The sequence below is a fragment of the Channa argus genome, chromosome 1, assembly GCF_033026475.1.
Source record: "Channa argus isolate prfri chromosome 1, Channa argus male v1.0, whole genome shotgun sequence".
NCBI lineage: Eukaryota > Metazoa > Chordata > Actinopteri > Anabantiformes > Channidae > Channa > Channa argus.
Window position 1 is genome coordinate 43,444,574 of NC_090197.1, and position 27,888 is coordinate 43,472,461.

Sequence of the window (27,888 nt, forward strand, 5' to 3'; positions counted from 1 at the left end):
AGTGCAAGAGATTGAGAAAAGAAGAGATGTAAGGATGGATAAATAAAGAAGTTATTTCCGAGGCTGACAAAGGCAGATTTGGTTGATGGGTGAATAATGAGATAATGGCAGTTTTCAGGCTGGCTAGGTCCCCCCTGCATGTCTGTCACCTATCATTAGGTCCCCAGTGTACCATACACACACAGAAAATCTTTTGATTTTTTTGTTTCTTTTATCAGACGTATTGTCCACAGTAAAATTGTATAGAGTAAATATTGAATTGTAATATTTAAATCCATCCTGTTACAGGAGATTATGCACTGTAATACTGCAAGTGAGCACTAGGTAAAATTGCTGTACTCAACACTTTAGGTCATTGATTTTACTACGACTAGAATGTAACTTCCTGTTTATTGTTGTTTTGTTATAGTAACTTTAACCTCAAGTAAATACACGTTTCTAGACTCACATTTGCTACTGTAGTATTTGCACTGGTGAGGTGTTAAACTGCTTTTCATTGCTTTACGTGTGCAATGACAATAAAGTTACAATAACTGGACCTTCACTAAAAGTTTTCTGAAATAGTTTCAGGTCAACATTATACATTTACAAAAAATGTATATGATGAAAGTAGCAAACCACTTGCTCCTATTGTCTTTTGATCTTTGCTAATTACTTCCTCATATTTTCAATATACCATTAAGTCAAGTAGACATGGATATTTAGTGTTAAAACAGCTTAAAAAGAAATATAATTCTACTTCACTTATTGTCAAAACAATAGGTGAACATACTGAAAATCCAGTTTGTTTTTCAGAAACCATTTCAAGTGTATCCATCTTTCATGTTTTTTAACCCGTCTTTGTCAGTTGTACAACTTATCTGACCCCTCTCAGCTTCCTGCCTCTGTGTTTATCTCACCCAGGCAGGTTTGTCTGTCTGGTCCCAGGACAGTTCCAGGTGCACACCGACAGTCAGACTCAGGACATCTGGGCCCTGCACAACCCACCTCATCACAGATATCATAGAAATCTGTGCCATATACACAAACATATAAACAACGTTAAACAAGAAAATTATATAAGTTAATGGAAATAGACTTTTAACATATCAGACACCTTCACTCACGGCCACAGTAAACATGGAAACAGTGTTGGCAGGCGGTAGACAAAGTATCCCCCAGTACAGGCCTTCACATCTACACTTGCATTCCACTGGCAGTAGTTGTCATTGAAGCTGGCACATACAGGCAGGGTGACAATGCTTTCGTGGGACTGAGGGTGGTTGCGGTTGAGCCAGATGGGAGCGTGGGTGCCACAGTGATTCTCAGAAATGTAGAAAGTGGGCCAGACGACTGGTTGATGTGGTAATCTGGGTTCCTCCAGGTTTCAATCAGGCTGATGTAGGCAGAGCTTCAGTCCAAGGCTGAGGTTTGTGAAAGGATGGCAAAGATGAACAAGACTTAGTTATAAATGCTTAGAAAAAATATGTAAATATATGTTTTAAAATAACGAGCATCAGACGATGAGATGAGGGAAGCAGCTGGACAATGTATAGTTCCAATGAAAACAGAAATGCCACAAAAATCAAAAACAATAAATTCTTTACTCAATCCCATGTATTGTTTAGCTTTACTGTTTCACGCTTGAGCAAACCTTTGAACCCTCACTGCAACACATTTAATTTCCACACCATTAAGGGCACATTATTCTTCAAACACATGAGGGCAGCAGAGATAAATTAGATAAGTATAGAAAGCACTGAGGCCTCCAGTGCAGTTATTTCCATCTCCCAGCTCAATGCTAAATGAGTACATTAATGCTCTGTTTGTCTCTGTACTTTCACTTCTGTGCTAAGGAAGAAAGGTCTGTGACCTTTATCAAAACACCCTCAAGACAATTTGAGTTTTTTTGATGTTTTGCACTTGAAGTGCCGAGTGTTCATGTGAACTTTCTCTCGATTCACAGTTTTCTATGAATGTAACTGGTGAGGAAAGGCAATTTTTTTGTATATGTCAGCTGTGTATTTAGGCATCTGATGTGTGTCTTACTATGCTGGTGTGTAAGTCAGCAGCAGCTGCGTCTCTGCAGTTCCGTGCAAGAACTGTGAATTAAAATACCTTTAATTATACAGTGTATTGACATGGACCCGGTAATATCCGTGATCGTGTTTGACCTTGTCATACGTTTACTCAGATTATTCCCAGTCCCCATCAACAATATTAAGCATGCAATGTCTTTATCCCCATTACACAGAAGAGTTCAGCTCAAATGCTATATTTGTTTTATGTGCAGAAAACATGTTTTTGACAGATTGGCAATGACTACATGAAAAGAGAAAACTACTATATATGTAAGAAACACCTGGCTAATTAATGTTACTCATGCAGGGAAGCTGAGCAAAGGGGAAGTTTGACAGAATGATGTGTAATGTTTGCGCTGATGGAAGCATCAGTCTTATTTGATGAGCTTTGCATTTATTATAGAATACATTTCATACTTCTGTCAAGATCTGGCCCTGGATTTGAGTTTGTCTTTCCACCAGCTATCACATCCTGTCCCTGATTTTTATTTTGACTGACTGTCAATCTGCTAACCTGTTTGCTAACCTGTCTGACCTGCCTGCAGCTGGCTCATCGTTTTGCCTGCCTCTCTGCAACCCACTACTACCAGACTCTGCTCGGGCTTCTGTCCTGTTCTCTCTGTACTCCCGGACGTTGTGCTGTCCTGCTGTGGACTCCGGACTTCTGTTCTGTCTGACTTCTGTCTTTTTGATCTCTCATTTTTGGTCTAATGTTTAATCCTTTGTTTATCCCCATCCGTCCGTCTCCTAACTATTTGGTTATTCTGTGTTTGTCTGTTTATTCCCGTCTGCTGGTTTTTGTTTAAGCACTTGGTTTAGTTATTTATTGATCCCTTTCAGTCGGCCTCTGTTCTTGTATTCTGTTTGATTTATTATGTGTACGGTTTCTGATCTGTCCCTGTATGTGTGCCCTCTTTGGTTAGTCTGTGAGCCGTGGTAATGGTGGTTGTTGTTGTTGTTGTTGTTGTTGTTGTTTTGGAGCAACCCCTTTGGTTAAGTATTCAGACTTGTACAGATTGTTGTTCTGAACACTAAGTTTCTCTGTAAAGATACCCGACACCCCCCGTTTTCGTTTTTTATTTTTAATACGTTTGCAAAGGTTTTAAACAAACTTCTTTCACTTCCTACACATTTTCTTTCCCCATTCATAAGCTTTCTCTTCCCCTTTTCCCCCATTTTCTTTTGTCCTCACCAGCTGCAGTAAGCGTGAGGAACCACTGTATTGTCCGCACGGTGTGACAGTAAATTAAAAGCATGAAGCAGCAACTATAAATACAGAGTACATACATTTCCTGTGCAATGAGAATTTAATACCAACATTTTGGCTCTATTTGAGTTTTGCTTCTTTTGGTTTAGATAGTAAGTTAATTTGTTCTATCATTATGGAGATTTTATAAAGTCATATTTTCATGATCTTTTGTTTTGATCTAGAACAAATTTGGCACTAGACACGGGATGATCGAAAAGCACAGTACTTACAAGCTGGCATTGGTGCCCCAATAGTTTTTATGGTAATTCCCCTTTAGTGGGATCTGCACCAGACAAAAGAACGTAAAAACTTTACTGACATAAATATTAAAAGGAGTGTGAAATGTATTCTATAATAAATGCAAAACTCATCAAATAACACACAAAAAAACAAAATTATTTTACTTCAGTTTGCTAATGTGATGCTTCCATCAGCGCAAACATTACACATCATTCTCTAAAACTTCCCCTTTGCTCAGCTTCCCTGCATGAGTAACATTAATATATATTAACACAGTGGATATACTGTGTTTCCAGGATACCAGGTGGAAAGGTAGCAAGGCTAGAAGCTTAGGAGCAGGGTTCAAGTTGTTTTACCATGGTTGGACAAGGTTGGACACTAAAGAGGGAGAGGCGGATTTGTACAGGTTGGTGAGACAAAGAGATAGAGATGGGAAGGATGTGCAGCAGGTTAGGGTGATTAAAGATAAGGATGGAAATGTTTTTAACAGGTCCCAGGAGTGTTATGGGAAGATGGAATGAATACTTTGAAAAGTTGATGAATGAGGAAAAGGAAAGAGAACAGAATTTAGAAGAGGTGACTGGTGTGGAGCAGGAAGTAGCAAAGATTAGTAAGAGTGAAGTGAGGAGGAATATGAAGAGGATCAAGAGTGGAAAGGCAGTTAATCCTGATTACATAACTGTGGAAGTAGGGAAGTATCTAGGAAAGGCAGCAGTAGAGTTTCTGACTATTTTGTTTAACAAGATCTTGGAGAGTGAGAGGATGCCCGAGGAATAGAGGAGAAGTGTACTGGTGTCCATTTTTAAGAGCAAGGGGCAGAGCTGTGGTGACTACAGAGGAATAAAGCTGATGATCCAAACAATGAGGTTGCGGGAAAGAGTAGTGGACCCTAGGCTAAGGGCAGAGGTGAACATTTGTGAGCAGCAATATGCTTTCATGCCTAGAAAGAGTACAACAGATGCAGTATTTGCTTTGAAGATGCTGACGGAGAAGTACAGAGAAGGTCAGAGGGAGTTTTTTTCTTTGATGATGTAGAGAAAGCGTATAACAGGGTGCAGAGAGAGGAGCTGTGGTATTGTATGAGGACGTCTGGAGTGACAGAGAAGTATGTTAGAGTGGTGCAGGACATGTATGAGAGCTGTAAGAGCGTGGTGAGGTGTGCTGTAGGTGTGACAGAGTTCAAGGTGGAGTCTAAATCTTTAGTGATGGAGGTCTCCTCTGGAAAACAGAATGAAGCTTAGCCGCAGTAAGACAGAATACATGTGTATGAGTGACAAGGACCCAGGTGGAACAGTGAGGTTATAGGGAGCAGCGGTGAAGAAGGTGCAGGACTTTAAGTACTTAGGGTCAACAGTTTAGAGGAATGGAGAGTGTGGAGAAGAGGTGAAGAGGCGAGTGCAAGCAGGTTGGAGATTAAACAGTATCAGCAAGAATGAAAGGGGTTCAAGACGGTGTTGGGACCTGCGATGTTGAACGGCTTAAAGACAGTGGTACCGAGGCAAAGCTGGAGGTAGCAGAACTTAAGATGTTGAAGTTCTCCTTGGGAGTGAGGATGGACAGGATCAGGAATGAGGACATCAGAGGGACAGCTCATGTTAAATGTGTTGGAGATAAAGTCCAGAGAGGCCTGATTGAGGTGGTTTGGACATGTTCAGAGGAGAGACTGTGAATATATCGGTAGAAGGATGCTGAGGTTGGAGCTGCCAGGCAGGAAGTCTAGAGGAAGACCTCATCAGTTACATATTCTGTGTGAACTCGCCTAAAACTATGTTCACCCTGCCCTGTGTTGGTCCATTCGTTAACTGTAGTGGAGTCAGTGTTGCTCTGATTCTGAAGCCCTGGATCATGGATGAATTGAAAACGGAAGCGGTTGGACAGCTCTGGCCAAAGAGATTGGCTCGTCATAGCTTTCATTACAGTTTTTGAAGCGCAAAGGTGAAAACTGTGAACCGAGAGAGAGAAGCTTGGAGGAGAGAGATCAGAAGTGGGAAACCACAAACAAAGGGAAGTGTTTTATATGAATTTTTTTTGTTATTGAAGAAGAGTTGATTTTTGTCTCAGTTTATTCATTTTTAATCTCAAAACGTTTGTGATTGCACTGCTAAAGATTTGTTCTCAAATGCCTATTATTTGATTGCATATTAGCAAAACAAATGTAGCTTTTCCTCCTGGCTCAAGTTCTGTGTGACGTTTGAAAAGAGCCCATTATAGCTTTGTAGATAAAGAAATTAGGAAAAAAAATTAATTAGTGTGTACATGCTTTAAAAACACAAACCCACCTTGCTGTCTGCTAGAACCTAGTCTGCTCTCTGGCTGTCAGAGGGAGTAGAAGCACAGGGTGTTTGTCTATTGCCTTATATATATATTCACAGTATCTTCATACCCTGTGTGATGAAAAATTTAAAACATGATCACTTATTAATATTTTTTGTGCTAATTTGCTGCATATGAAGAAATGTTTTCCAATTACAGATCACTACACTGTGACCTTTAAAGGAACTTTAGGCTGTTGAATTTACCGTCAGCAAGTTCCTGTTTCCCCTGCTTCCCCTTGTGTGTGGTTAAGCTTACATCTAGGTGATACAAAGTTGAACCAATAGCATTGAAGTTTGAGGCTTAGTATAAGTGTGGTATAGACGTTTTTGTAACACATTGCAAGCAGATGAGCTTATGAGTTTCGAAATCAATCAATGCTTTTCTCTGTGCTCTGTATTGCTCCTATTTGCAAGGAATAAAAATACACTAAGACATTTGCATTGATCCAGCCTCTTTACTGATTTCACTCGTGGTGTCTATGACCAGAGGTTTTTGCTGCGACACCCTGTTAACAACCTTCTCGCCTTGTGGAGAGCTTTCTCCACTTGGATTGTTGACAGTTCAACACCATGCTGTTTCAGACTGTGGTCCTGCTTCTCCTGTGTGTCTCCACGGGACCGTGTGCAAATTTAGGCAACTACCAGAGGCAATCAAATGAGGAGGAGGGCACTGCTGCAGACCCAGCTGCTGTCAGTGAGGTTCTTGTAGCAGCTTCCTCAGTTGATGCAGCTAAAAAAGATGTAGCTGCTGCAGATGCCCAAGTAGGTGAATCACCTGCAGCTGACAAACCGGCAGCTAATGCACAGTCTGCTGACAAACTACCAGCTCAAATGCTTATGGATTCAGCAGCTGAGAAACCTGAAGGAGATGATCTCATAACAAATGGTGGTGCAGCTGAAGATCGAGAGACAGAGAGTGATAGGGCTACTACAGAAGCTCTTGCCGAAGTAGCTGTTACCCGGGAGGAAACTTCCTTTGAGGAGGAGTGGAATGAAATCGGATCAGTCAAGACCAGCCAGTCCCTGGACAGACCCTTGGCACATAAAGATGATAGAAGTTGGAGCCTTAACTCAATTAGAAATTGTTTGAAAACTATGCTTGGATATTTTGACTCCCTGGTGGAGCTGTTTGGGGGATTCGATGGTGTGTGTGAGTACCGCTGCAAAAATGGTAAGAATACATTTTTTACATTAACAAACTGTGGGAATGTAGGAATTATTCGGTGTCCCCAGAGAGATTGTTGTTATTGCTGGCCTGTTTCAGAAAATGTCATGTGATTATATGCTGTTTACATGGAACACTTCTTCTGCCATTGTGTAATTGTGTGCTCAGCTCACTTTCACTTTCAAATTTATTCAGGTCCTCTTTTGTCAACTTATCCCTCCAGACACCCTCTGCTACCTCCAGCTCTGCCTCATGTCTTTTCTTCAGTGCCACTCTCTCTAAGCCGAACAACATCTCTGGTCTCACCACTGTCTTGAACACCTTTCCTTTCATTCTTGCTGATACTCTTGTATCACACAACACACCTGACACTTTTCTCCACCCGTTCCAACCTGCTTGCACTCACCTCTTCACCTCTTTGCCACACTCTCCGTTGCTCTGAACTGTTGACCTTAAGTACTTATTAAAGTCCTGCACCTTCTTCACCTCTGCTTCATTCACACACATGTATTCTGTCTTGCTGCGGCTAAGCTTTATTCCTGTGCTTTCCAGAGCAGACCTCCACCTCTCTAGATTTTCCTCCACCTGCGTCCTGCTCCTGCTACAAATCACAATGTCATCTGCAAACATCATAGTCCACGGAGATTTCTGTCGAACCTCATCTGTCAGCCTGTCCATCACCAGAGCAAACAAGAAGGGGCTCAGAGCCGATCCCTGATGCAGACCCACCTCCACCTTGAACTCCTCTGCCACATCTACAGCACACCTCACCACAGTCTTACAGCTCTCATACATGTCCTGCACCACTCTAAAATACTTCTCTGTCACTCCAGACTTCCTCGTACAATACCACAGCTCCTCTCTCGGCACCCTGTTATACGCCTTCTCTACATCTACAAAGAAAAAAACTCCCTCTGACCTTCTCTGTACTTCTCCATCAGCATCCTCAAAGCAAATACTGCATATGTTGGACTCTTTCTAGGCATGAAACCATATTGCTGCTCACAAATGTTCACCTCTGCCCTTAGTCCACTACTCTCTCCCACAACCTCATTGGATGTCTCATGGGCTTTATTGCTCTGTAGTTGCCACCACTCTGCACATCTCCCTTGCTCTTAAAAATGGACAGCAGTACACTTCTCCTCTATTCCTCGGGCATAGACACTTTTATACCTCCACATGTATGTCATCAGAACCAACTACCATTCCACTCTTCATTCTCTTCAACGTCCTCCTCATTTCACTTTTACTAATGTTTGCTACTTCCGTTCTCTTTCCTTTTCCTCATTCATCAGCTCTTCAAAGTATTCATTCTATCTTCCAATCACACTCCTGGCACCTGTCAATACATTTCCATCCTTATCTTTAATCACACTAACCTGCTGCACATCCTTCCCATTTCTATCTCTTTGTCTCACGAACCTGTACAAATCCACCTCTCGCTCCTTAGTGTCCAACCTAGCATACAAGTCCTCATATGCTCTTTGTTTGGCCTTTGCCACCTCTACCTTCACCTTACGCTGCATCCCCCTGTACTCCATTCTACTCTCTTCAGTCCTCTCAGTGTCCCACTTCTTGTCCACTTTCCTCTTTCTTGATGACACACTGAGTAGCCTCCTACCTGTCTCCTTGATCACATTAGTTGTAGTTGTCCAGTCATCTGGAAGGACATCCTGACAACCCAGAGCCTGTCTCTCTCATCTCCCTGGAAACTTTGCCACATTCTTATTTTTTCAACTTCCACCACTTTGTCCTCTTCATCTTCCTCACCACCAGAGTCATGCTCTGCATCACTTCATCTAACTCACTTCAGAGTTTCTTCTTTTCTTCTAACTCACATCTTACCTGTGGGGCATAACCACTAACAAAATTGAAATTCATGCCTTCAATTTCCAGCTTCAGACTCATCAACATGTCTCCTCTTTCAGGATAACTCATACTCCATTCCTCTTCGCATCCACACCATGGTATAACAACTTGAACCCTGCTCCTGAGCTTTGAACCTCACTACCTTTCCACCTGGTCTCCTGGACACATATATATCCACCATACTTCTCTTCATCATGTAAACCAACTCTCTAGCCTTCCCTGTCATCGTCCCAATATTCAAAGTCCCTACTGTCAATTCTACACACTTGGCTTTCCTCTGGTGTCCTGTAGGTCAACAGCACCGGTGAATGTCGTTGTTAACCCGGGCTCCGACCGATCTGATATGGAAGTCAGATGTGTAAGTCATGATTCGCATGTTTAATTTGGGATGTGTTTTACATCGGATGCCCTTCCTAACACAACTCCCTGCATTTATCAGGTCATGGGAATAGAACAAGAAGAAACTGGCTTGTTTACCTACAGTTACACAATCAATACAGATCATCTCAAACAGAATTTAAATCTTATCCAGTAAATGGCATTAAAAACAGCTGTGATGACAATTTGTTAATGTGCCTTCACTTCGATCCAGGAATTAAACTTCTCTGTTTTGTTAGAAGAACCTCCTGAACCTCGACCTGGCTACCAGCTCCCAGAACCCAACGGCTGCAGCTCATCTCTAATGGGATTCCAGGTGAATGCTGCTCTAGGTGGCCTGATCATAGCACCAACAGCCCACAGCTACATATTTAAGCCCACATAGTTGAGCCAACCATAGCAGTAACAGCTGGAAATGTTTAGTTCTGTTTTAGCACTGACAGTTGTTTGTCTTGGCAGACTGACCTGGGGATCCCTGCTATGACAAAGTGCTGTAATGAGCTTGACATCTGCTATGACACATGTGGCACAAGCAAGTACAACTGTGACTCCAAGTTTCGATTGTGTCTGTATAGCATCTGCTCTGAACTTAAGAAGAGCCTGGGCTTTGTTTCAAAAGTTCAAGGTAATATATTTAAATATTTAGAGTTAATTACTACTCCTGTTGTTGGCTGTGGGCTTTAGCAAAATAAATAGAATTATAAGAATGGCATAGCATTTTACACACTTAAGTTATGAAAATAAACTCTGCCTTCTTTCTCTTTTTTTGTTTTCTCCTTTTAACCTGTGAGTCGATGGCAGATGCGCTCTACAACACAGTGTGGTCTTTGGGTTGTAGGCCTTACATGAACAGCCAGAGGGCAGCGTGTGTCTGCAAGGGAGAGGAGAGGGATGAACTGTGACACAGAGCACTTTGGACAAGTAGATACTTTCACAAACGAGTAACAGAGTCAAGAGTATTTCTACACATTATACTGTATTTTTGTAGACTTTTTGACAGAAAGGACATGCTTTACAAGATTTCTATTAAGATACAGATCTTGGGAATTTAAAAAATACATAAATGGGGAATGGAAATGAACAGTTTCGTAGGTTTTATTCATAGGCAGAAATAACAAATATCAGGTAACTGAATAAAACTTTCTGAATCTAATTTTTCCTCATGCATTTTGCACTCACATACTGAATTTCAGTTTTAGGCCATTTTTCAGGCCCTGATGACTCCATTTCCATAAATTACTTTCATGACTCCAAACAATGTGCCTGATGGGAAAGTAGTTGTAGTTGGATTAATTTCCTCTAGATAGGTAGATAGACAAAAGATAATTACCATGGCACATTGTTGGTGGGATTTAACATTCATCAAGCTCATCTGCTCAAACCTTAAGTCCTGTAAATGCCTTTTACAACTGCTGTGGTTAATATTTGATGTAAGTTATTTGCCACATATTTGATCTTTTTGTATGAATAAATGCAGTTTAACTGAACCAGTTCATTCTAGGCTAATTGTCAGAGTGATGAAGCATATCCATAATTTCTAGTCACAGCACACTAATATCTCTTTTCCACCACACTGGAATGTGTGATATGCTGCTCAGCCATCGATTTTCTTGGGTAAATGAGTTCATGAGTGTTCAAGGCACTGTTAATGTAAAATATGAACCACTTTTATAAATCCACTAATAATCAAGCCTGAGAAATGCCTGATAGTTTGACCTAGAAAAACATCCTTCATGCTGTAGTTGTTACAAATAAACTGTGGCCTCTCTGAGTGATTTCTAAAAGCAATGGAATTCAGTGTAACATCAGGAAATTGTGCTGTCAGGCAAAGTAGCAAAGACAGACAGACTTTGATGCAGTAGGCAGTGATCTACATTACAAAAAATGGGAGTGACACTGGAACAAGTAAAAAAAAGAGGTGTATACTGTATTTGCATATGTAGATGTGGAACTCTGAGCCCTGTTTGTGTGTGCCGACACAAGCCTTGCCTACATTTGTTTGGTGTTTTAAATACCGAATAAGATATCAATTCATCTTTAACTGCAAATGCACTTTTTGTGTCCCTGCTTGTGCTGCTGGACTCTTTTCTGGTGGTTGTACTGTATATGAGCATCATTACTAAGGCAGGATGAAGATGGGGCCTCCACTCAGCATGTGCCCCTCCTGACGTTCTCGGGTGTGAACCTCCCGCCGGACACGTCCTCGGCAACTCTGAGCACAGCGGAAGTCGTTTGCCCCACATACTAACACCTGGCAGTGGAGGAACACTTGCTAAAAACAAAAGAAACACACTTATCTTTAAGAGATGGAGGCGAACACTGTCAGTTTAAGGGCACTGCTAATTCAGTCTTACAGATATATCTCCTACACGCTAGTGCTGCGTAGACATGAGCCAACACACCAGCTGCCAGCTGGCTCTCAGCATGCTTCTTTTACTCACCCGGTTGTCCTTGCCAATGAACTTGAAGACAGGGACCTGGTAGTGCTTAGAGAGCTGGTCCTTTGATGAGTACTGTGTCACTGTTTCATCAGAGATGCACCTAAATTCAGAGAAAATACCCAAAGAGGAAAAATACTTATGCAACTGATATCTAAATGCAGTACTCAGTGATTCATTTAGTGCACACTTCCCCCCAAGCCCCTAAAACACTGGTACAATTTACTGAGAAATTGTAAAAATAAGATGCGATTACAGTCCTGCTCTATTAGTGTAAATAACAAGAGAAACTCTTTCTACACATTCAGTAAAGAAATGGTTTGCTTTATGTGAGTGCTCCTCTGATTTCAACCTGTCCTTGAAGGAGCAGCTAGGGTGAGTCAGGCGTGCTATGATAAAGTATTCACCCATCTTTGATGAGGTAATACTTGAGGGCCTGGTCAGCTTTAGGCCCCGGTGTAGCGAAGCAGCTCTCCACCTGAGCAGAGAGGCCCTCCACCCGCTCCTTGGGCTCCACTCCGAAGAAGAGTGAGTCATGTAGTCGGAGTTGGGGTGGGGTGCTGTAGGGCTCTGAAAACTCTGCGTTCTTGAAGAGCTCCAGGGAAAAGGGGAAAACTCCTTCACTGTGGCCTGCCAGCTCCATGGCTGAGCTGCGCAGACTTGCTTGATAGCCGTCTGAAACCTGGTATTCCCTCGGGAACTCACAGGTGACCGGGAGCAATAACTTGCTGGTGCGGACTATCAAGTCTCTGCTGCTGTCTGGGTTGCTTCTGGGAAGGCCTGTCACAAGGTTGGTCCCCACAATCTTGTTATCTGTCACCTGGGGGTCAACATTTACCTCACTTTAATAGCTTTCTCAGTCTAGGTCAACTTCAAGCAATCCACTGTCTAAGCACAGCTCTTTTAAATACCAGGAAAATAATGAAATATCCCTTCAAACCCTAACCAGAGAGATTACACTCTGTGCACAAATCTCTCCAGTGTCTCTGACCTCCACCACTGTGCCACAGGTCTTCAAGCTAAAGCTGAGGTTGATGTGTGTGCCGTTGGAGACACCTCGACAAGATGAGTTGGACAGGGAAAGCTCCAGTCCCCCTACCAGGTCCTTAGGAACTGACACTGTAATAGAGCTGGAATCACACTGGACTGGCACTGGATAAAAAGAAAGGCAAACATATGACATGTTATCATAGTTCCAATCAGCTACTTCAATGAAAAACATCCTAATAATTCATCAATAATTATGCATGTTGTTTTAAAATCTATGAAATGAGATGACCTATTTTTTAAGCGAAATGATTATCGAATATTAATTAAGATAGTTAATAATGAAAATAATTGCAGAATTTGAATATTGTTGGCAGGATTCTCTCTTTTCTTTAGAAAACAATTTACCACTCAGGTCATGCACTGCTAGTGTGATTGAGGACCCTCCCAGATTAAAAAAAAACTGCTGTGAAATGTAAAAAAAGCATTTAGGTGTAAAACAGCTTTTCAGATGAATCAAGCACGTCTCTCTGAACGCCCCTATTCCCTTGCTGTCTTATTGATTAGCTTACTACAATATCTACCTCTCCTATACACATACACACCTTGACATGTGCGTTTATCCTCTCCCAGCTCCAGCCCCCTGGGACAGTGGCACTGATATGACTCCAACAGCGAGGAGCATCCGTGGCTGCAGCCTCCATTGTTAACATGACAGCCTGCGATCTCTGCATGAGGCAGCACAGAGAAAAGGAAAAGATAAAGAACAGTGTGTGTGTGTGTGTTCCCTGGTTTAATTATCTTTGTTGAACACTGGCTGGTGTCCTAATACAGAATCAGTACATGGATGTACCTTGGCAGTTGTGTCCATCATCATCAAGCACACGGCCTGGCCCACACTCACAGCGCCTGGAGCCTTTAGTGTTCACACACAGCTCTGCACAGCCACCGTTGCTCTTCTCACACTCATTCACATCTGAAAATAAGACACAAACTTCACCTGGGTCATATATGAACATCCGGCATATTGTTTTAATCAGCTGAGTAGGTGGGGTTTACTACCTCAAGACACTTCACTTACCTTTCAGGGAAGAGGATGATGAATCAACTTAAAAAGACTTAAAAACTGAGTTTGTAATACTGAGGGGACTGATTAAGAAGTAATGATGGATGAAATAACAGGGAAGGCAAAAGAAGAGTGCAAGAGATTGAGAAAAGAAGAGATGTAAGGATGGATAAATAAAGAAGTTATTTCCGAGCCTGACAAAGGCAGATTTGGTTGATGGGTGAATAATGAGATAATGGCAGTTTTCAGGCTGGCTAGGTCCCCCCTGCATGTCTGTCACCTATCATTAGGTCCCCAGTGTACCATACACACACACACACCTCCACCATGAGTAAAGTCAGAATGGACGTGTGAAAACCTTTTGACTTTTTTGTTTCTTTTATCAGACGTATTGTCCAGATTAAAATTGTATAGAGTAAATATTGAATTGTAATATTTAAATCCATCCTGTTACAGGAGATTATGCACTGTAATACTGCAAGTGAGCACTAGGTAAAATTGCTGTACTCAACACTTTAGGTCATTGATTTTACTACGACTAGAATGTAACTTCCTGTTTATTGTTGTTTTGTTATAGTAACTTTAACCTCAAGTAAACACATGTTTCTAGACTCACATTTGCTACTGTAGTATAGTATTTGCACTGGTAAGGTGTTAAACTGCTTTTCATCGCTCTACGTGTGCAATGACAATAAAGTTACAATAACTGGACCTTCACTAAAAGTTTTCTGAAATAGTTTCAGGTCAACAATATACATTTACAAAAAAATGTATATGATGAAAGTAGCAAACCACTTGCTCCTATTGTCTTTTGATCTTTGCTAATTACTTCCTCATATTTTCAATATACCATTAAGTCAAGTAGACATGGATATTTAGTGTTAAAACAGCTTAGAAAGAAATATAATTCTACTTCACCTATTGTCAAATCAATAGGTGAACATACTGAAAATCCAGTTTGTTTTCCAGAAACCATTTCAAGTGTATCCATCTTTCCTGTTTTTTAGCCCGTCCTTGTCAGTTGTACAACTTATCTGACTCCTCTCAGCTTCCTGCCTCTGTGTTTATCTCACCCAGGCAGGTTTGTCTGTCTGGTCCCAGGACAGTTCCAGGTGCACAGCGACAGTCAGACTCAGGACATCTGGGCCCTGCACAACCCACCTCATCACAGATATCATAGAAATCTGTGCCATATACACAAACATATAAACAACGTTAAACAAGAACATTATATAAGTTAATGGAACTTTTACATATCAGACAAGCTCACTCACGGCCACAGTAAACATGGAAACAGACTGAGGGTCTTGGCAGGCGGTAGACAAAGTATCCCCCAGTACAGGCCTTCACATCTACACTTGCATTCCACTGGCAGCAGTTGTTATTGAAGCTGGCACATACAGGAAGGGTGACGATGCCTTCGTGGGGCTGAGGGTGGTTGCCGTTGAGCCAGATGGGAGCGTGGGTGCCACAGTGATTCTCAGAAATGCAAAAAGTGGGCATGGCGTCTCCAGCCATGCCAGTGAAGCGATACCATTCTCCAGACACATGCCTGTCACACAGGGGGACGCCAGACGACTGATTGACGTGGTAATCTGTGTTCCTCCAGGGTTCATTCAGACTGACGTAGGCAGAACACGGGTCCAAGGCTGAGGTTTGTGAGATGATGGCAAAGATGAACAAGACTTATTACTTAGGAAGGGAATAAATGCACTAAATCTTTTACTCCATCCCATATAATACTCTGTGTTATAAATTGTAATACAGACTCTGTTCTAATTGCACTAAAAACCAACAAACCATCCACAAAAGGCTCTTTAACTAATAGGTTCTGTCAGTTGTGACTCATGTCACTATAGGATGCAGTCGTGCAGAATCAGGAGAACAACAGAAGTGCTGCAACCAATCAATACCCCCATGTGTTCTCACTAGTGTAATTAAAAGGTACATGTAAAACAAAAGGAAAAGAAGAAGACACCAGGGGAGGGTAGAGTTTATCACTAAGAATCTGTGGGGATGAAGAAACGGAATCCATCCATCCATCTACGGTAAAGCATCCTTGGTGACAGGCCAGAGCTGGAAAACATGACAGCTGACAACTATTACACTTCACTGAAAGTGCAAGCATGCTACAGCCACTGGTCTGGGGTTTCCATTTAGTTAGATTGCTTTAAATAAAATATGCTGTCCCATACCATGAACTCTGTGACATTGAATAGAAGACAAGGCTCAACAAGAGCTTCCCACTATTGATTATTGTTTCTTTCCTCACATCTGATAATACAAGAAAGTTGTATCTATAAAGAAACACCTGAATGAAGTGCACCTCATTCAGTATCCACAAATAATCTAGCTATACACATAATGTTCTCCCTCTATCCACTAATGGACAGTCTATCTTGTCACTTTGTGCTGCACCAATAAAACCAGAAGGATCAATTCATGGCCTGGGCCCACAGACAGCATAAATGACCAGTTTTGAAGATGTACGACTGATCAAATGTGTTCCAGCACAATCAGCACAGAAGGGGAAGAGGACTTAGCTGACTCATGCAAGTGTATGCTAATGGGAGCGTTAAATCTTCCAGATGGGGCCTGAATAAAAATGAATAAAAACTAAGGGATCGTGGAGCCACCCTTGACCTGAGTCAGATTCCTGCATCTGTACAAAAGGTGAAAACCCAGAATTAACTGTGTCCAAGCTTCTGGTTATTCAACAGTTTGTTAAAAGATAAAGCTGGTGATATTCTGCAATTTTCCAATCACAACATCCCCCTGTTTAGCTAAAGGCTGAAATGTTGTCTGTACCACAGACTCACTTTATTGTCCAAATCTGTTAAATTATCAGTAAGCCATACAAATGCAATGGGTGACATGTTCCCTCATTACAATGAACACAAGCATTAGCATACAAAAAGTATTAAAATTAATATTAATTTTTGCTAAAAACATGAGAAATGTTACACTCACCTACACATGCAACCTCCTGCAGCAGACTGGTTATCACTAAAAAAATCATGATTTATTTTGTCAATGTTTAATAAAAGACAATATATGCTCACAACTTACTGTTCTGGTGGGTTCTTGTGGAAATGCTGTCTTTAATAGGCACCACTTATCTGTATGTCTCCTTCTCACCCTGACCCTTCTGACCTTCTGCTCTCCAAATTAGAAAGCAGGACCATCCTCCCATTGTTTCAGCTTGTGCAGTCTTCATAAGCCTCCTTCCATTTCCACACACAACCATAAAACTGTCTCAAGCTGCAAAAAGTGCAGTTGGGACACTATGATATTTACATGTCTATAATTTCTTTGTCATCATTCCTGATTTAAAGACCATGGAAATACAAGCAATGATCTAATCTTCAAAAGCATTAAAACAATCGGATTAATCCTCTTAGTGTCATGCTGAAGCAACGTTCACTTCAAGGAGGCAGTGAGGATTTACCGTAGTAAAATAGAAACCTTCAACGGAAGAAACACTGTGCCAGCAGAATGAATATGTTCTCATCTAGTTCATTACCTGACCAACCACATAGGCCAGAAAATGTCTAAAGCTTGACCCACTTCATTTAGAAGCATCCCAGACTATCCTAACACTTAACATTTCTTGTTTCTCCTATGTAATTAGATCAGTGGAGACATTAGGACACAAGGCTGTTAGAAGAAATGAAGTGCAACATGCCACTGCTTTTTTGTGAATACTCCTGCAAATAAGACACGGTTAGCCCTCCTGGCTGCAAGTCTCTACAGCACAGATACATTCAATCATCATGTGTTACACTAACAACCTTGTGCTAGTTTTTTTGCAGCCATACTATCAACGTGCCAAATGAAGACATTGATCTGATGGTCAATTGTCTGAAAAAAACTGAAATATTTAAAAACTCTGATAGTGGGATTTTGTACAAAGTTTGCAGTGATGATAGCAAAAGTTGAAAATCACATTGCCAATGACTTGAGGAAGCATAACAGCTGGGACTGTATAGACATTCATGTCACCTTCACTATGAAGCATAATAACTTTGATGATAATAACTTTGAAAATCAGCATTTTACATTTGTCCAAATCTTTTATGACAAAATACCTGCAAACAGATATTCCCTTCATCCTCAGCGGCACATTGTGTTTGTTGCAAAGTAGCAAATATTACCATGCTAAACTAAAATGGGAATGACATAATAAACACTATCGCCTATTGTATTATGTTGCTCCTATTTACCATATTTCAAACTAAGATTGATATACCTTTTGTTTGTTCATTGCTAGTGGACAGAGATGGGAAACCAGCCATCTGGAATACCTTGCCGAAGGAAACCACACTGAACAGTCTAGTCCCCCAGTTTCAATTCAAGGCCATTGTTAACGATAAACGATAAACAAACTGTGTAACCATTACATATTTATTTTGTTCATGTAACCATCCTCTTGGCCAAGTTACCCTTGGAAAAGAGGCTCTGAACCTCAAAGGGATCACTGATTAAATAAAGGTTCAATTAAATAAATACAACAAGACATATCTATATGCAGTTTCAACAAACCATTGCAACCATGCATGAATGTGACCTATTGCATACAAGCAGTTTATCCTCACAGGTCTATCTCATAGGATGTCCTGGACAGGAGGACAAGAAGAGCCAGAGGTGATGGTCAAGACCTTGAAAATCTGCTCCTTCTAAATATCTGTAACATGTCTATTAATCACCAAGTCTTAACTTCCAGCGAGAACAACAAAAACCTCCACTGGACCACTGGCTCCAAAAACTGGATAAGGATTTTATTGATAATTGAATTACATTTCTCTTTTATACATATTTCATAAATGATACAGGATTTTACATTATGTTTTTTGCCAACATTACAGCATCATATGTAAACAGAATAAAAAGACAAGAAAAACTAAATAAAATAAGAGGGCAGAATGGAGCAGAAGATCATTGCATTCTGCTTCACTCTTTAGACATTTTAAACATGTCACACAAACAAGATATTCAAAACATAACACACATTTAAAACAGAATAGTAATGTGATTTTGGAGGGGAAAAAAGGCTGTGTCTGTGGATGATAATAAGAGAAGGGGACTAAAAAAAGGGGGGTCACCCAATAAGGGAACTGAGTACGCCTGATACTCTTCCTTGAACGCAGGTCCAGGATGTTAGTAACTGAGTTCAAGAAGTCATGCAGCCTCTTTATAGGTGCAAACAAGATGGAGGGTGTTTTTTGCATTTACTGAGGAGCATAAATGCAGGTTGACGAACGGGTTTGTGTGAGTAAAAAAAGATAAAATAGGATGGGGGTTCGAGCAGTCGGTTGGCTGGGATTACGTTAATTTGGCAGGGCAGTTTCTAGAGCAGCAGCCCGGGCCACTGCCCTTTATAACTAGGAATCTCTACAAACAACGTTCTTAAATTATCTTTGCAATTTTTTTGATAAATCCTTTTTTATTTGTACATAATTTCCCATGTAAACATACATTCATGCAACACCCTCTTTATAATAAAGTTTCCCTATATTTGATATATTTTGTTTAAAAAATAAATGAAAGAAAAAAACAAACAAAGGCAATAAATGGTGGATGGCGTGATAAAAAGGAGGAGGTGATGATGGAGAGAAGTGGTGTGTAGAAATAGCAGAGGGGAGGATTGGACTGCAGACAAAGGCCTCAGCTCTCTCACCTCCCACAGTACATCTCCAAGGAAACACCGCCGTCACTTTGTGAGTGTCATGGTGTGTGTGATAGAAAGGGAAAATCGAATTTAAAGCTAATATCAGCTATGAAACGGGATGAATGCTGGATTGTTTTTTTTACTGCTTCTAACAGACAAAGACTAAGAGATGTCATGAACATTGTGATCTGAAGTTTGACCCATGTGTGCCCACACTGGTCTACACAAGGATTCTATAAACACACAATCAGGGAGCGACACACACAGCAACACTTTTCTTTATATGATGGTGTCATTCTAAATAAGAGATTAACTTTCTCAATCATCAGTCTCATTTGCCAAATTGCTACATTGTCTGTGTACAGTTAAAATCATCAATAATTTAAAAGGCACCATGTCCCATGGAGTTAACACACACACACACACACACACACACACGAACAGAAAATGCCAAAATCCTGCGTTGAGATCTGGATGGTTAACGCAGTAAGATTCAGGCAACTGTTCAATCACAAAGAGGAGGTGATCCTAATCTTGAAGAGTGTACATGCAGGGGCGACATGGCCTTGTGCTTCCCCTCTGTGGAGGTGATCTATAGCAGTTCAGAGGGAAAATAACTGGCTTTGAGACGATTTCTGGAGACGTAAATGGGAACAGAGAGAGGGCCTCCAATCATCACTTTGAACAGAAAATAAAGTGAAGCAGACAAAGGTTTTATTCAGTGACCATCCCATAACAAAAACTGTCAACATAAATATATGGCTTCAATAACCTTTGATTCAACCAATTGAGGGGATGAGAATTCATTTATATGTGGCAAACTAAAATGTCCAATTAAGTACAAAATTGCAATAATGCTCCTACACATTCACAAATTTCTACTGAGGGCATACCACAGCATGCAGTCTACCCTGCCTTGCCATCAAAGGAGGCGGGGGGCATTACAGCAACAGTGGGAGGAGAAAACCTCTGAGAATCAATGCCATGATGCTTTTGATTAGATGGATCTTTTAGCTTTTTTGTCTGTAAGCACATATGGGAATAATTACAAAATCTTAATTACTAAAAGTCTGAGTCATTGAAAATGGTATTTTTACAGCTCCAAGACTGACAAGACTAGAAACTGAAAAAGGAAAAACAAATCATACCAGGAAAAAGGGACAATGAACTGCAGGCAACATAAATTCTGTTTCACATGTGTACTGCAGCCTATTTTTTAAAGCCATTTAGTTCCTCAGATATATGAAACCAGCCTTTGGTCACTAAACATTATAAACCCATATTTAATAATTTCCGCAGTAATCTTTGTATTCATGATTCATGCTTCCAGACGTGGCATTATCCACACTGATACTCAGTCTAGACCGTCTTTTGGATGAAATGTTCCTTCTTTGGTGGCCATGCACATAAGCCATATATGTGCCTACTGTCAAATATACTGTCCCACGAAATGACATTTGTAAGAGAGATCCTCCCCCCACTGAAGAAAAAAACTAGCCTCTGGTCATCTGTTTATTTGATTGTATACATATATATTTATATTCTTTTCATAACAAATATACTATGGCTTTCAAAATAAAAAGTGCCAAAATATTTTTTTGGAATAAAAGAACACACAGTGATGTTTTTGCCGGTAGTACTCTCATACTTGCGCAGACAGGACCACTACAGGACATCAACAGGAAGAGGAAACAAGGCGTTGTCATGCCTACATCCTGCAAGATGAGACAAGCTGCTGGAAAAGGTCACACCGGGAAGGACAGCTGTCCATCACCCAGAGCAGGCGTGGCCCAGGGAAGGAGAGGCAGCAGAGTTCGTTCACAGGAAGACGAAGGTCTCCCTCTTGGTGCGGCTGCAGTCAGGACTTCCTTGTAAACTTTAACATGTAGAATAGAGAGTCTCCTTGGAGCCTGCTCAAATCAAGAGTAGGTGTGTGTGTTGACAGTCTGAGTGCTAGAGGAAACAGGACTACACTGAGGTGTCGACCCACAGAGTGGCTAGTGTGGGTGTCCCAGTGTGCGCTGAACACACACACACACACACACACACACATACACACACACACACACACACACATGAAAACATACAAACACACACTCAGATGTCTCTCTGCATGTCCTATGGCCTGGTATGTCTGGAGATGTGATATTTCCTGTTTTTCCTGCAGGCTGTTCAATTGGAGACTTGAGGCATATCCACAGTGCCCAGCTTTATTCAATCATTATCATATCATCATCCTTTTTAGCTTCTCCACCATTCTTTAGCTGTGAGAGTTTTTTCAGTTCCTGGTATTTTCCTTTTCATCTCTTAGCAGTTCTCACTTGCAATTCCAACTGAAGTTCTCAGTCAGAAAAGTAAAAAGGAAAAAAACCAAAAATAACAAAAAAAAAAAACCCAACAAAATAAAGGAAAAGAAAAAACTAACTCCCACAGCCAAGAAAGGGATTATTAAGTGTGGGAGGGATGGGGGGGGGGGATTTTTAGGAGTCAAAGAGAAGGAAGGGTGTTGAAGGGCACGTGAGAAGAGGGTTGTAGGAGTAGAGAGAGGAGGGAGTTACTGTTCCCATCAATTTTTACTGTCGGTGAGCTGCTGAATTGGGAGCTGGAGCTGGAGCGGATCCCGAAGACGCTTCAGATCTAACTCCACCTGGAGATAGTAAAAGGGGGTGGGGGGTGACAGTGTGTGAGAATGATATAAAACTAGCTTTTTGTGCAACCATTACAATGTATTGAAGTGCAAAATGTGAGAGTCCCCAGTGTGTCTGCTGTGCTCATTTTACGTTACAAAACATTCCAGCTTTCACCAAGCAACTGTACCTCTGCAATATCATCCTTCAGCTTGTTGTACTTCTCAATGTCGAAGCGTGTCCTTTTCACCCCCTTATGGAGGAACAGCAGATACTGTCTGTCTCTAGCGTCGGGGTAAATATACTCCTGCAGGTTATAGAGAGACACAGACAGATCACTTTGTTAAGAGGATCAGTTTATCTGATGTCGTCCATATTCCGTTTTTAGTCCTTGGGCCAAAACATTACAGTGGGAAATCCAACATCAAATGGACTTCATGTTCTTGATGTTAAAACCTAGTGGTAATTTATGAATGCTGAATTCAATTCAATTTTATAAGAGCTACAGTGTTACCAGATCAGACTAGTAAACAGCTAATAATATTTCTATACCATTACTCTAATTAATGCAGCTTGTTGCAAAGAAAGGATAACCATTAGATTATTATAACGCTTTGACTCAAGTTACTAAAAGAGTTGCTGCATATTGTTATAAAGATGGACAATTTCCCTAAAAGAATCAATGATGTGTCACAAAAAGAAAAAAAATTTTTTAGTTTTTATTTGGATGATGGCACGGAAGAGGCAAACAGGAAACATGTGGAGAGAAATGATATGCAAGATTGGTCCAAAGCAGGACTCAAACCTGTTGTGGTTAAGTAACATATGTTGTAACAATCTGGCTGGAGTTCCTCATCTTATAAAAACATTTAGTTAACTAACAAAATGTCATTGACAAAATGTCCATTGGAGTCCAAATTGACATCTTCAAATGATTATTTTTTTCTGATTAATAGTTTAAAACTAAAATCAATTCACTTACAGTACTATGGCCAGATACAAAGGAAAGAAGTAAATGCTCCAACTTTGGAAGTTGGAATTTAAAAATCTTTTGAGCTTGATGTTACTTTTTAAATATATTTTTATTAGAAATATGTTTCAAAACATATCTTGTAATGGAGAGGTGCTGTTAACAAATCCTAGACTTACAGAACTCAGAGAGGAATGCTGGCAACAGAGCAGAGATATCTGCTTCTAAACATTGAAGTCGATTTGATTTGTTGTCACATCATTCAGTGGGGTGTTATCAGTTCTTCGAAGCCCATAATTAACATCTGGTAGGCAAGCTTGTAACGTCTGGTGATCTGATAATGATGTGACATTTAGCAACCATTGTAAGTATGAACAGAAGCAGAAGTGACTGTCGGTGATGTAGAGAAAGTCTGCAGAGGGAGGGTGACAGGGAGGATGGGTGGGCATCAAAGCAGTGGTATATTAGATGGTGGACAGCAATTTGTTCCTCCACTTCGAACAGAAAGTAAATGTTTGAGCCTCAGTGTTTTAATTATCCAAAGCTATCACTGATGTTTATGTGCCTAAACCTAACCACATAGATTTTGTACATAACGCTTAAGGTGTAGGTGCGTTAAACAAAGGATAAAACAGACACGGAAAAATAATCTACATTGTCTGAGAAAAAAGCTATGTGCATAGTGCTATTAACCCAGTGTTAACCAAGCTGTCAATCAGTCTTGAAAATGGCAGGTATTTTGTCTGAGATGGGTTCAGTGTTCAGTTGAACCTTTATCCATTTACAGCGCGAGGAGGAGAGCGTTAGGAAGAAATGAGATACTCTTCGCCGCAGCCTTTAAACAGCCTCTACATGCAGATTCAGACAGGGCAAAACCATTATAAAAGTAGGGTAATAGGGTTTACAGTGAAAAATACTTAGCTCTATGCAGCTGTGGAAAATGTGGTATTTCAGGATATAATTAAAGTGCTTGAGCCTCATTCTAATATTTCCTCTCACTGCCTGATGAGTAACACAGAAATGAAATAGAATGAACAGAGCAGTGTTGTTTTGAAACTGTAATGTTACAGTGTGCATTTGGTTTCAAATGGCTTGACAATGGAGAAGTGTTTATGCTCCTGATGTTCTTATTCGCAATTTTAGGGAAAAAGATTTTTAACATTTATGTATTAAATGAAATGTATCTTAAAATTTGCAATGTTTCCTCCTCCTTCCTGCTTTACCAAAAACATACCAAACTGAAAACCAGCACCCTGAAACCATGATATGAACTGAACCACTAATTTTGTGAGGGATTCGACCTCTTAAAAGAAACTATTTAACCTAACAGGAAGAACCGTAGAAGCCTGCCTGCTGAACCATAAATACATAAATACAATATTAACAGCCCATTTAATGGTGTTATTCCTTCCCTTTCGGGTTTTTGGGGCAAAGCTCACCCTTCTAACCAATTTTAACTAATTGCAATGAATAAATGAGTATTACGTTTTGCAGCTTCTTATTATTGTAATTTGACCTGAAGGGCTGTGCAGAGTGCGGCAGAGCAAAGCTGATGGCAGAAAAGCAGAGCAGAGCAGAGAGAGGGAGGGTTGGGCAAAGAAGAGTGGACTGATGTTAAGTCTCATGTTAGCTCTTCGTTGTAGCTTAGATTGCATGTGGAGGCTATAGAAGGTTCATGCATTATCAAGGCTGTTATTAACAGCAGGCTTGGAATGTGGTTTTTACAATTAAACAGCCTCACCTGGCGTGTCAGCACGAAATAGGCGTACATGGCCATGGCTGTGCCATAAGTAATAAAGTAGGTGACAGGCTCCATGATATCCCAGGAGTACTCCCACCAGGTGAGTCGGGCCAGAATGCCAAACTGGGTGGCCATGTACGCCATGCCACCCCACAGCACCCAGGTGGTACGTCGCTCTGCCTTCTTACTCAACTCCTCCTTCACCTACACAATCAGAAATACTTTTACTACAACATATTCAGTATTTATAGACAATGTGATTAAAAAACAAAAAACAAAAAACATTAGCAATTGTTCCACAAAAATCACATTATGGTTTAATCCTCACCCCTAGATTAGGACATAATTACACAAAATAATTAACTCTGACAGTTCCCAACTTGACACACATAAAGGCTCAACTGGTCAGACCTTCTTTAATCTGTCTGAAATGTTTATGCAATCAATTATTTTGCAGACAAGAGGCTTAAAAACTAGAACTTCTCTTGCCTTCCATTGCAAGGTATCTAAAGACATGGATCCCATGTTTTGTTGCTTAATTATTGGTCAAACACTCAGTTGGTTAGTTAATAGCTCTGCAGAGATTTGTAGAAAGTACCTATATATGTTTGATTAGCAACAACAAAACAATTTCTGTTAACTGCATTAGGACCTTCTCTAGAGGGCGGAGTTGTGAGTTGAGGTCCTCCAGTCGTCCAATCAGCTCACGTTCTTTGCTCAGTTGATGTTCCTCAATGCGAAGTGTGGTGTAGAGCTGCTGCACCAAAAACTTGACATCATTCAGCCTTTCAGTCTCCTCATGAGGCAGCAGCTCTGGGAGGTATGTATGACAATCACACACACACACACACACACACACACACACACACACACACACAGCAAAGCAAAATAAATAAACAGACTTTTATATGATCCACTTACTGCCAATAAACCACTTTTTTCCACTAACTGTGAGGGAATGACTCAGAGCAAACAGTACAGACTCTGCCTTTTCTTTGCAGGTTCTCACCTCTCCTTGGTGGTCGCACAAGGTGTGTGGTGTCATTAATGACAAGCTTAAAATCATCCAGCAGCAGGATGTCTATACCTGTGGAGGAGGCAACCCTTGCTCCGTCTGCACAGAGAGACAAATGGAAAAGCATTAATAGAAATGGAGCTTCCAACACCCTCCACCTCTCTTGATCATCCAGCTTGTTGCTGTCTGATTGTCATGAGGCAAAAGTAAATGCACTTACACACTAAAAGCAAGATTTCAAGTACCAGTTGTTCCTGTGTAATGAGCCCTCTGAGCAGAGTGAGGGCTGAAAAATAATTTCATGGTGCATGCAGTGGTATTAAATTTGGATCCAAAGCCACAGCTGTGGAAACTTAACAGCCTCAAAATACAAAAACACTTGAAAGCATATAAGATAACCTATATGTAGATGTATAATCTGCTAAGTTAAATGAATCTTGTGGATATAGTGGATGGATGGGGCTGTGTGCTTTCTCGGCATTTGTGAGCATACCTATGGAGTAGATGGCTACCCGGTCGATGCCTCTGTCCTCTGCCTGGAGTTGTTGCAGAAATACTCCCACACAGTCACTGAGAGGCTTTAGGGTGAACTGACAGCGCTCTCGCCTGGATGGCAAACTGACTGAGATCACCGGCAGCCCGTTCTGATACACCACTGTCACCTCTGTGAGGGGGTTGTAATGCAAGAAGATAAACATCTGACAAATGCCACATATAGCGTCTGCAGCAAAGCAGTTAAAAAGCAGCTGACTGAAGAGACGAATGCAGATTTAGTGCACGTTCATATACTTAGTATTATCAACACATGATTTTATCTCATTTAACCATGTGCTCACTTCAAAAGAAATGCATGTAAACACAGAAATACACTGACTGCTCCTTTGCCCTAACTGTCTTTTTTAGACTGTCAGGTCCTCAAAATCAATACAGCATAATATTGCTAACCTTTTTTCCTCAAAGAGCAGTTACGTCGATTTGTTGGTGCCAGCTATTGATATTTCTTATTCCCACAGTAAGACTAAAAAGACCTCAAAATGATGCACTGACAATCAGAAAGACCTTGAGGTACACATCCCAATTTACTCTTTCCTTGAAAATTCTGGCTTTTCATAGCAGCATAACAGAAAGACGAACTGAACCACTGCACACAGCTCTAATGAAATGCACTCCCTACACTGTTTAAATTCATGGTGGTTTTGTGTTGGGTGCTTACATCTGTGATGATTTTTAGCACCATCATAAAATTATCATTTTGTACCCAACAGCTGAGGCTCTGTTCTGTTCAGTGACACTTTGTTTTTCTAGCATACTAATAACGGTCTGTCATACAGCTCCACTGGTTCATAACCAAACTCTGCTTATAATGAGCCTGTACAGCTTACACCATTATGATGCTGAGTGCCTCGACTAACGGAGTCATGAATCAATGCAGAGGGCTCTAAGCCCGCAGAGGGCTCTAAGCCCACAGAGGGGTTTTCCAAGCTGCCATGTTGCTGCTGCATCCAACAACCTCTGCCTCACGCTCAGGACCACTGCAGTGAATCAGCAGATCTCTTATTGGGCTCGCACCAAGAAGTGAAGAGCCGTTGGTTTGCACAGGCAGCACAAGCTTAACTTAGTTTCAGGAGTATCTTGAACATGTTCAAAGACACTAAGGTTCAGACATTTTATGCCGCACCCACTCCTTCATTCATTACAGTGACAATTTAAAATGCTGCTACAAGTTTCGGAGCTGTTCTCTGTCTGCACCTGTTTCCCTTTGTTCTTCCACCATCCTGTTCCCACTGGTGCATTGCTAAGGGTGGGAGAATTTTTTGCCAATCTCTGGTCAATCCTAAAGCCACTAAACATACTTCAAAATCAAATCAGCATATTCTGTAATGCTGCAGCCTTCTCTTCTCAGCCCCCCTACTCTTCTCTTCAGCCTATGTTTTGTTCATCTCTCCTCCTTTTCATGCAGACAAGCAGATGCTAACCCGAGACAGAATTCATTCAATGAGTACAGGCTGTTACCTCCGAATGACCCTCTGCTGTCTTGTCAATGCAGCATTCCTCTCTAATGTGGACCTCTTTTGTCTTGGATTGGGGCAAAGGACGGAT

The 27,888-nt window shown here is 41.0% G+C and overlaps 3 protein-coding genes across 4 annotated transcripts in view; 1 reads left to right on the forward strand and 2 right to left on the reverse strand.

Moving 5' to 3' along the window:
• The first annotated feature begins 4,445 nt into the window (after positions 1–4,445).
• LOC137137715 (group XIIB secretory phospholipase A2-like protein) lies at positions 4,446–11,047 on the forward strand. Its single transcript, XM_067524348.1, has 3 exons — positions 4,446–7,035; positions 9,516–9,592; positions 9,736–11,047. Exons 1-3 carry the CDS (start codon positions 6,435–6,437, stop codon positions 9,958–9,960), a joined length of 903 nt encoding a protein of 300 aa, XP_067380449.1. The 5' UTR covers positions 4,446–6,434; the 3' UTR covers positions 9,961–11,047.
• Positions 10,234–16,854, reverse strand: oit3 (oncoprotein induced transcript 3). The gene is made up of 9 exons (XM_067524282.1): positions 16,738–16,854; positions 15,042–15,416; positions 14,841–14,951; positions 13,555–13,677; positions 13,307–13,429; positions 12,706–12,866; positions 12,122–12,534; positions 11,718–11,817; positions 10,234–11,548 (listed from the first exon to the last, which is right to left on the reverse strand). The coding sequence occupies exons 1-9, from the start codon at positions 16,784–16,786 to the stop codon at positions 11,396–11,398; spliced, it is 1,608 nt and encodes a 535-aa protein (XP_067380383.1). The 5' UTR covers positions 16,787–16,854; the 3' UTR covers positions 10,234–11,395.
• Positions 16,855–18,524: 1,670 nt separating this feature from the next.
• Positions 18,525–27,888, reverse strand: part of mcu (mitochondrial calcium uniporter) — a 52,391-nt gene continuing 43,027 nt past the window's right edge. For both annotated transcript variants that reach the window (XM_067524379.1, XM_067524371.1), the window contains exons 4-9: positions 26,282–26,452; positions 25,783–25,887; positions 25,426–25,586; positions 24,774–24,977; positions 22,253–22,369; positions 18,525–22,082 (exon numbers count right to left, since the gene is read on the reverse strand). In XM_067524379.1, the coding sequence (XP_067380480.1) occupies positions 22,002–22,082; positions 22,253–22,369; positions 24,774–24,977; positions 25,426–25,586; positions 25,783–25,887; positions 26,282–26,452 (839 nt within the window). In that variant the 3' untranslated portion in view covers positions 18,525–22,001. The remainder of the gene's footprint in view (positions 22,083–22,252; positions 22,370–24,773; positions 24,978–25,425; positions 25,587–25,782; positions 25,888–26,281; positions 26,453–27,888) is intronic.

Bases quoted from the DNA above. Each gene is read 5' to 3' on its own strand.
- LOC137137715 (XM_067524348.1), top strand. From the start codon at position 6,435: ATGCTGTTTCAGACTGTGGTCCTGCTTCTCCTGTGTGTCTCCACGGGA. The intron at 7,036-9,515 runs GTAAGAATACAT...CTGTTTTGTTAG, and splicing joins TGAGTACCGCTGCAAAAATG to AAGAACCTCCTGAACCTCGA. The intron at 9,593-9,735 runs GTGAATGCTGCT...TTGTCTTGGCAG, and splicing joins CATCTCTAATGGGATTCCAG to ACTGACCTGGGGATCCCTGC.
- oit3 (XM_067524282.1), bottom strand. From the start codon at position 16,786: ATGATTTTTTTAGTGATAACCAGTCTGCTGCAGGAGGTTGCATGTGTA. The intron at 14,952-15,041 runs GTGAGTGAGCTT...TATATGGCACAG, and splicing joins TTTCCATGTTTACTGTGGCC to ATTTCTATGATATCTGTGAT. The intron at 13,430-13,554 runs GTACATCCATGT...TGCCTCATGCAG, and splicing joins TGATGGACACAACTGCCAAG to AGATCGCAGGCTGTCATGTT.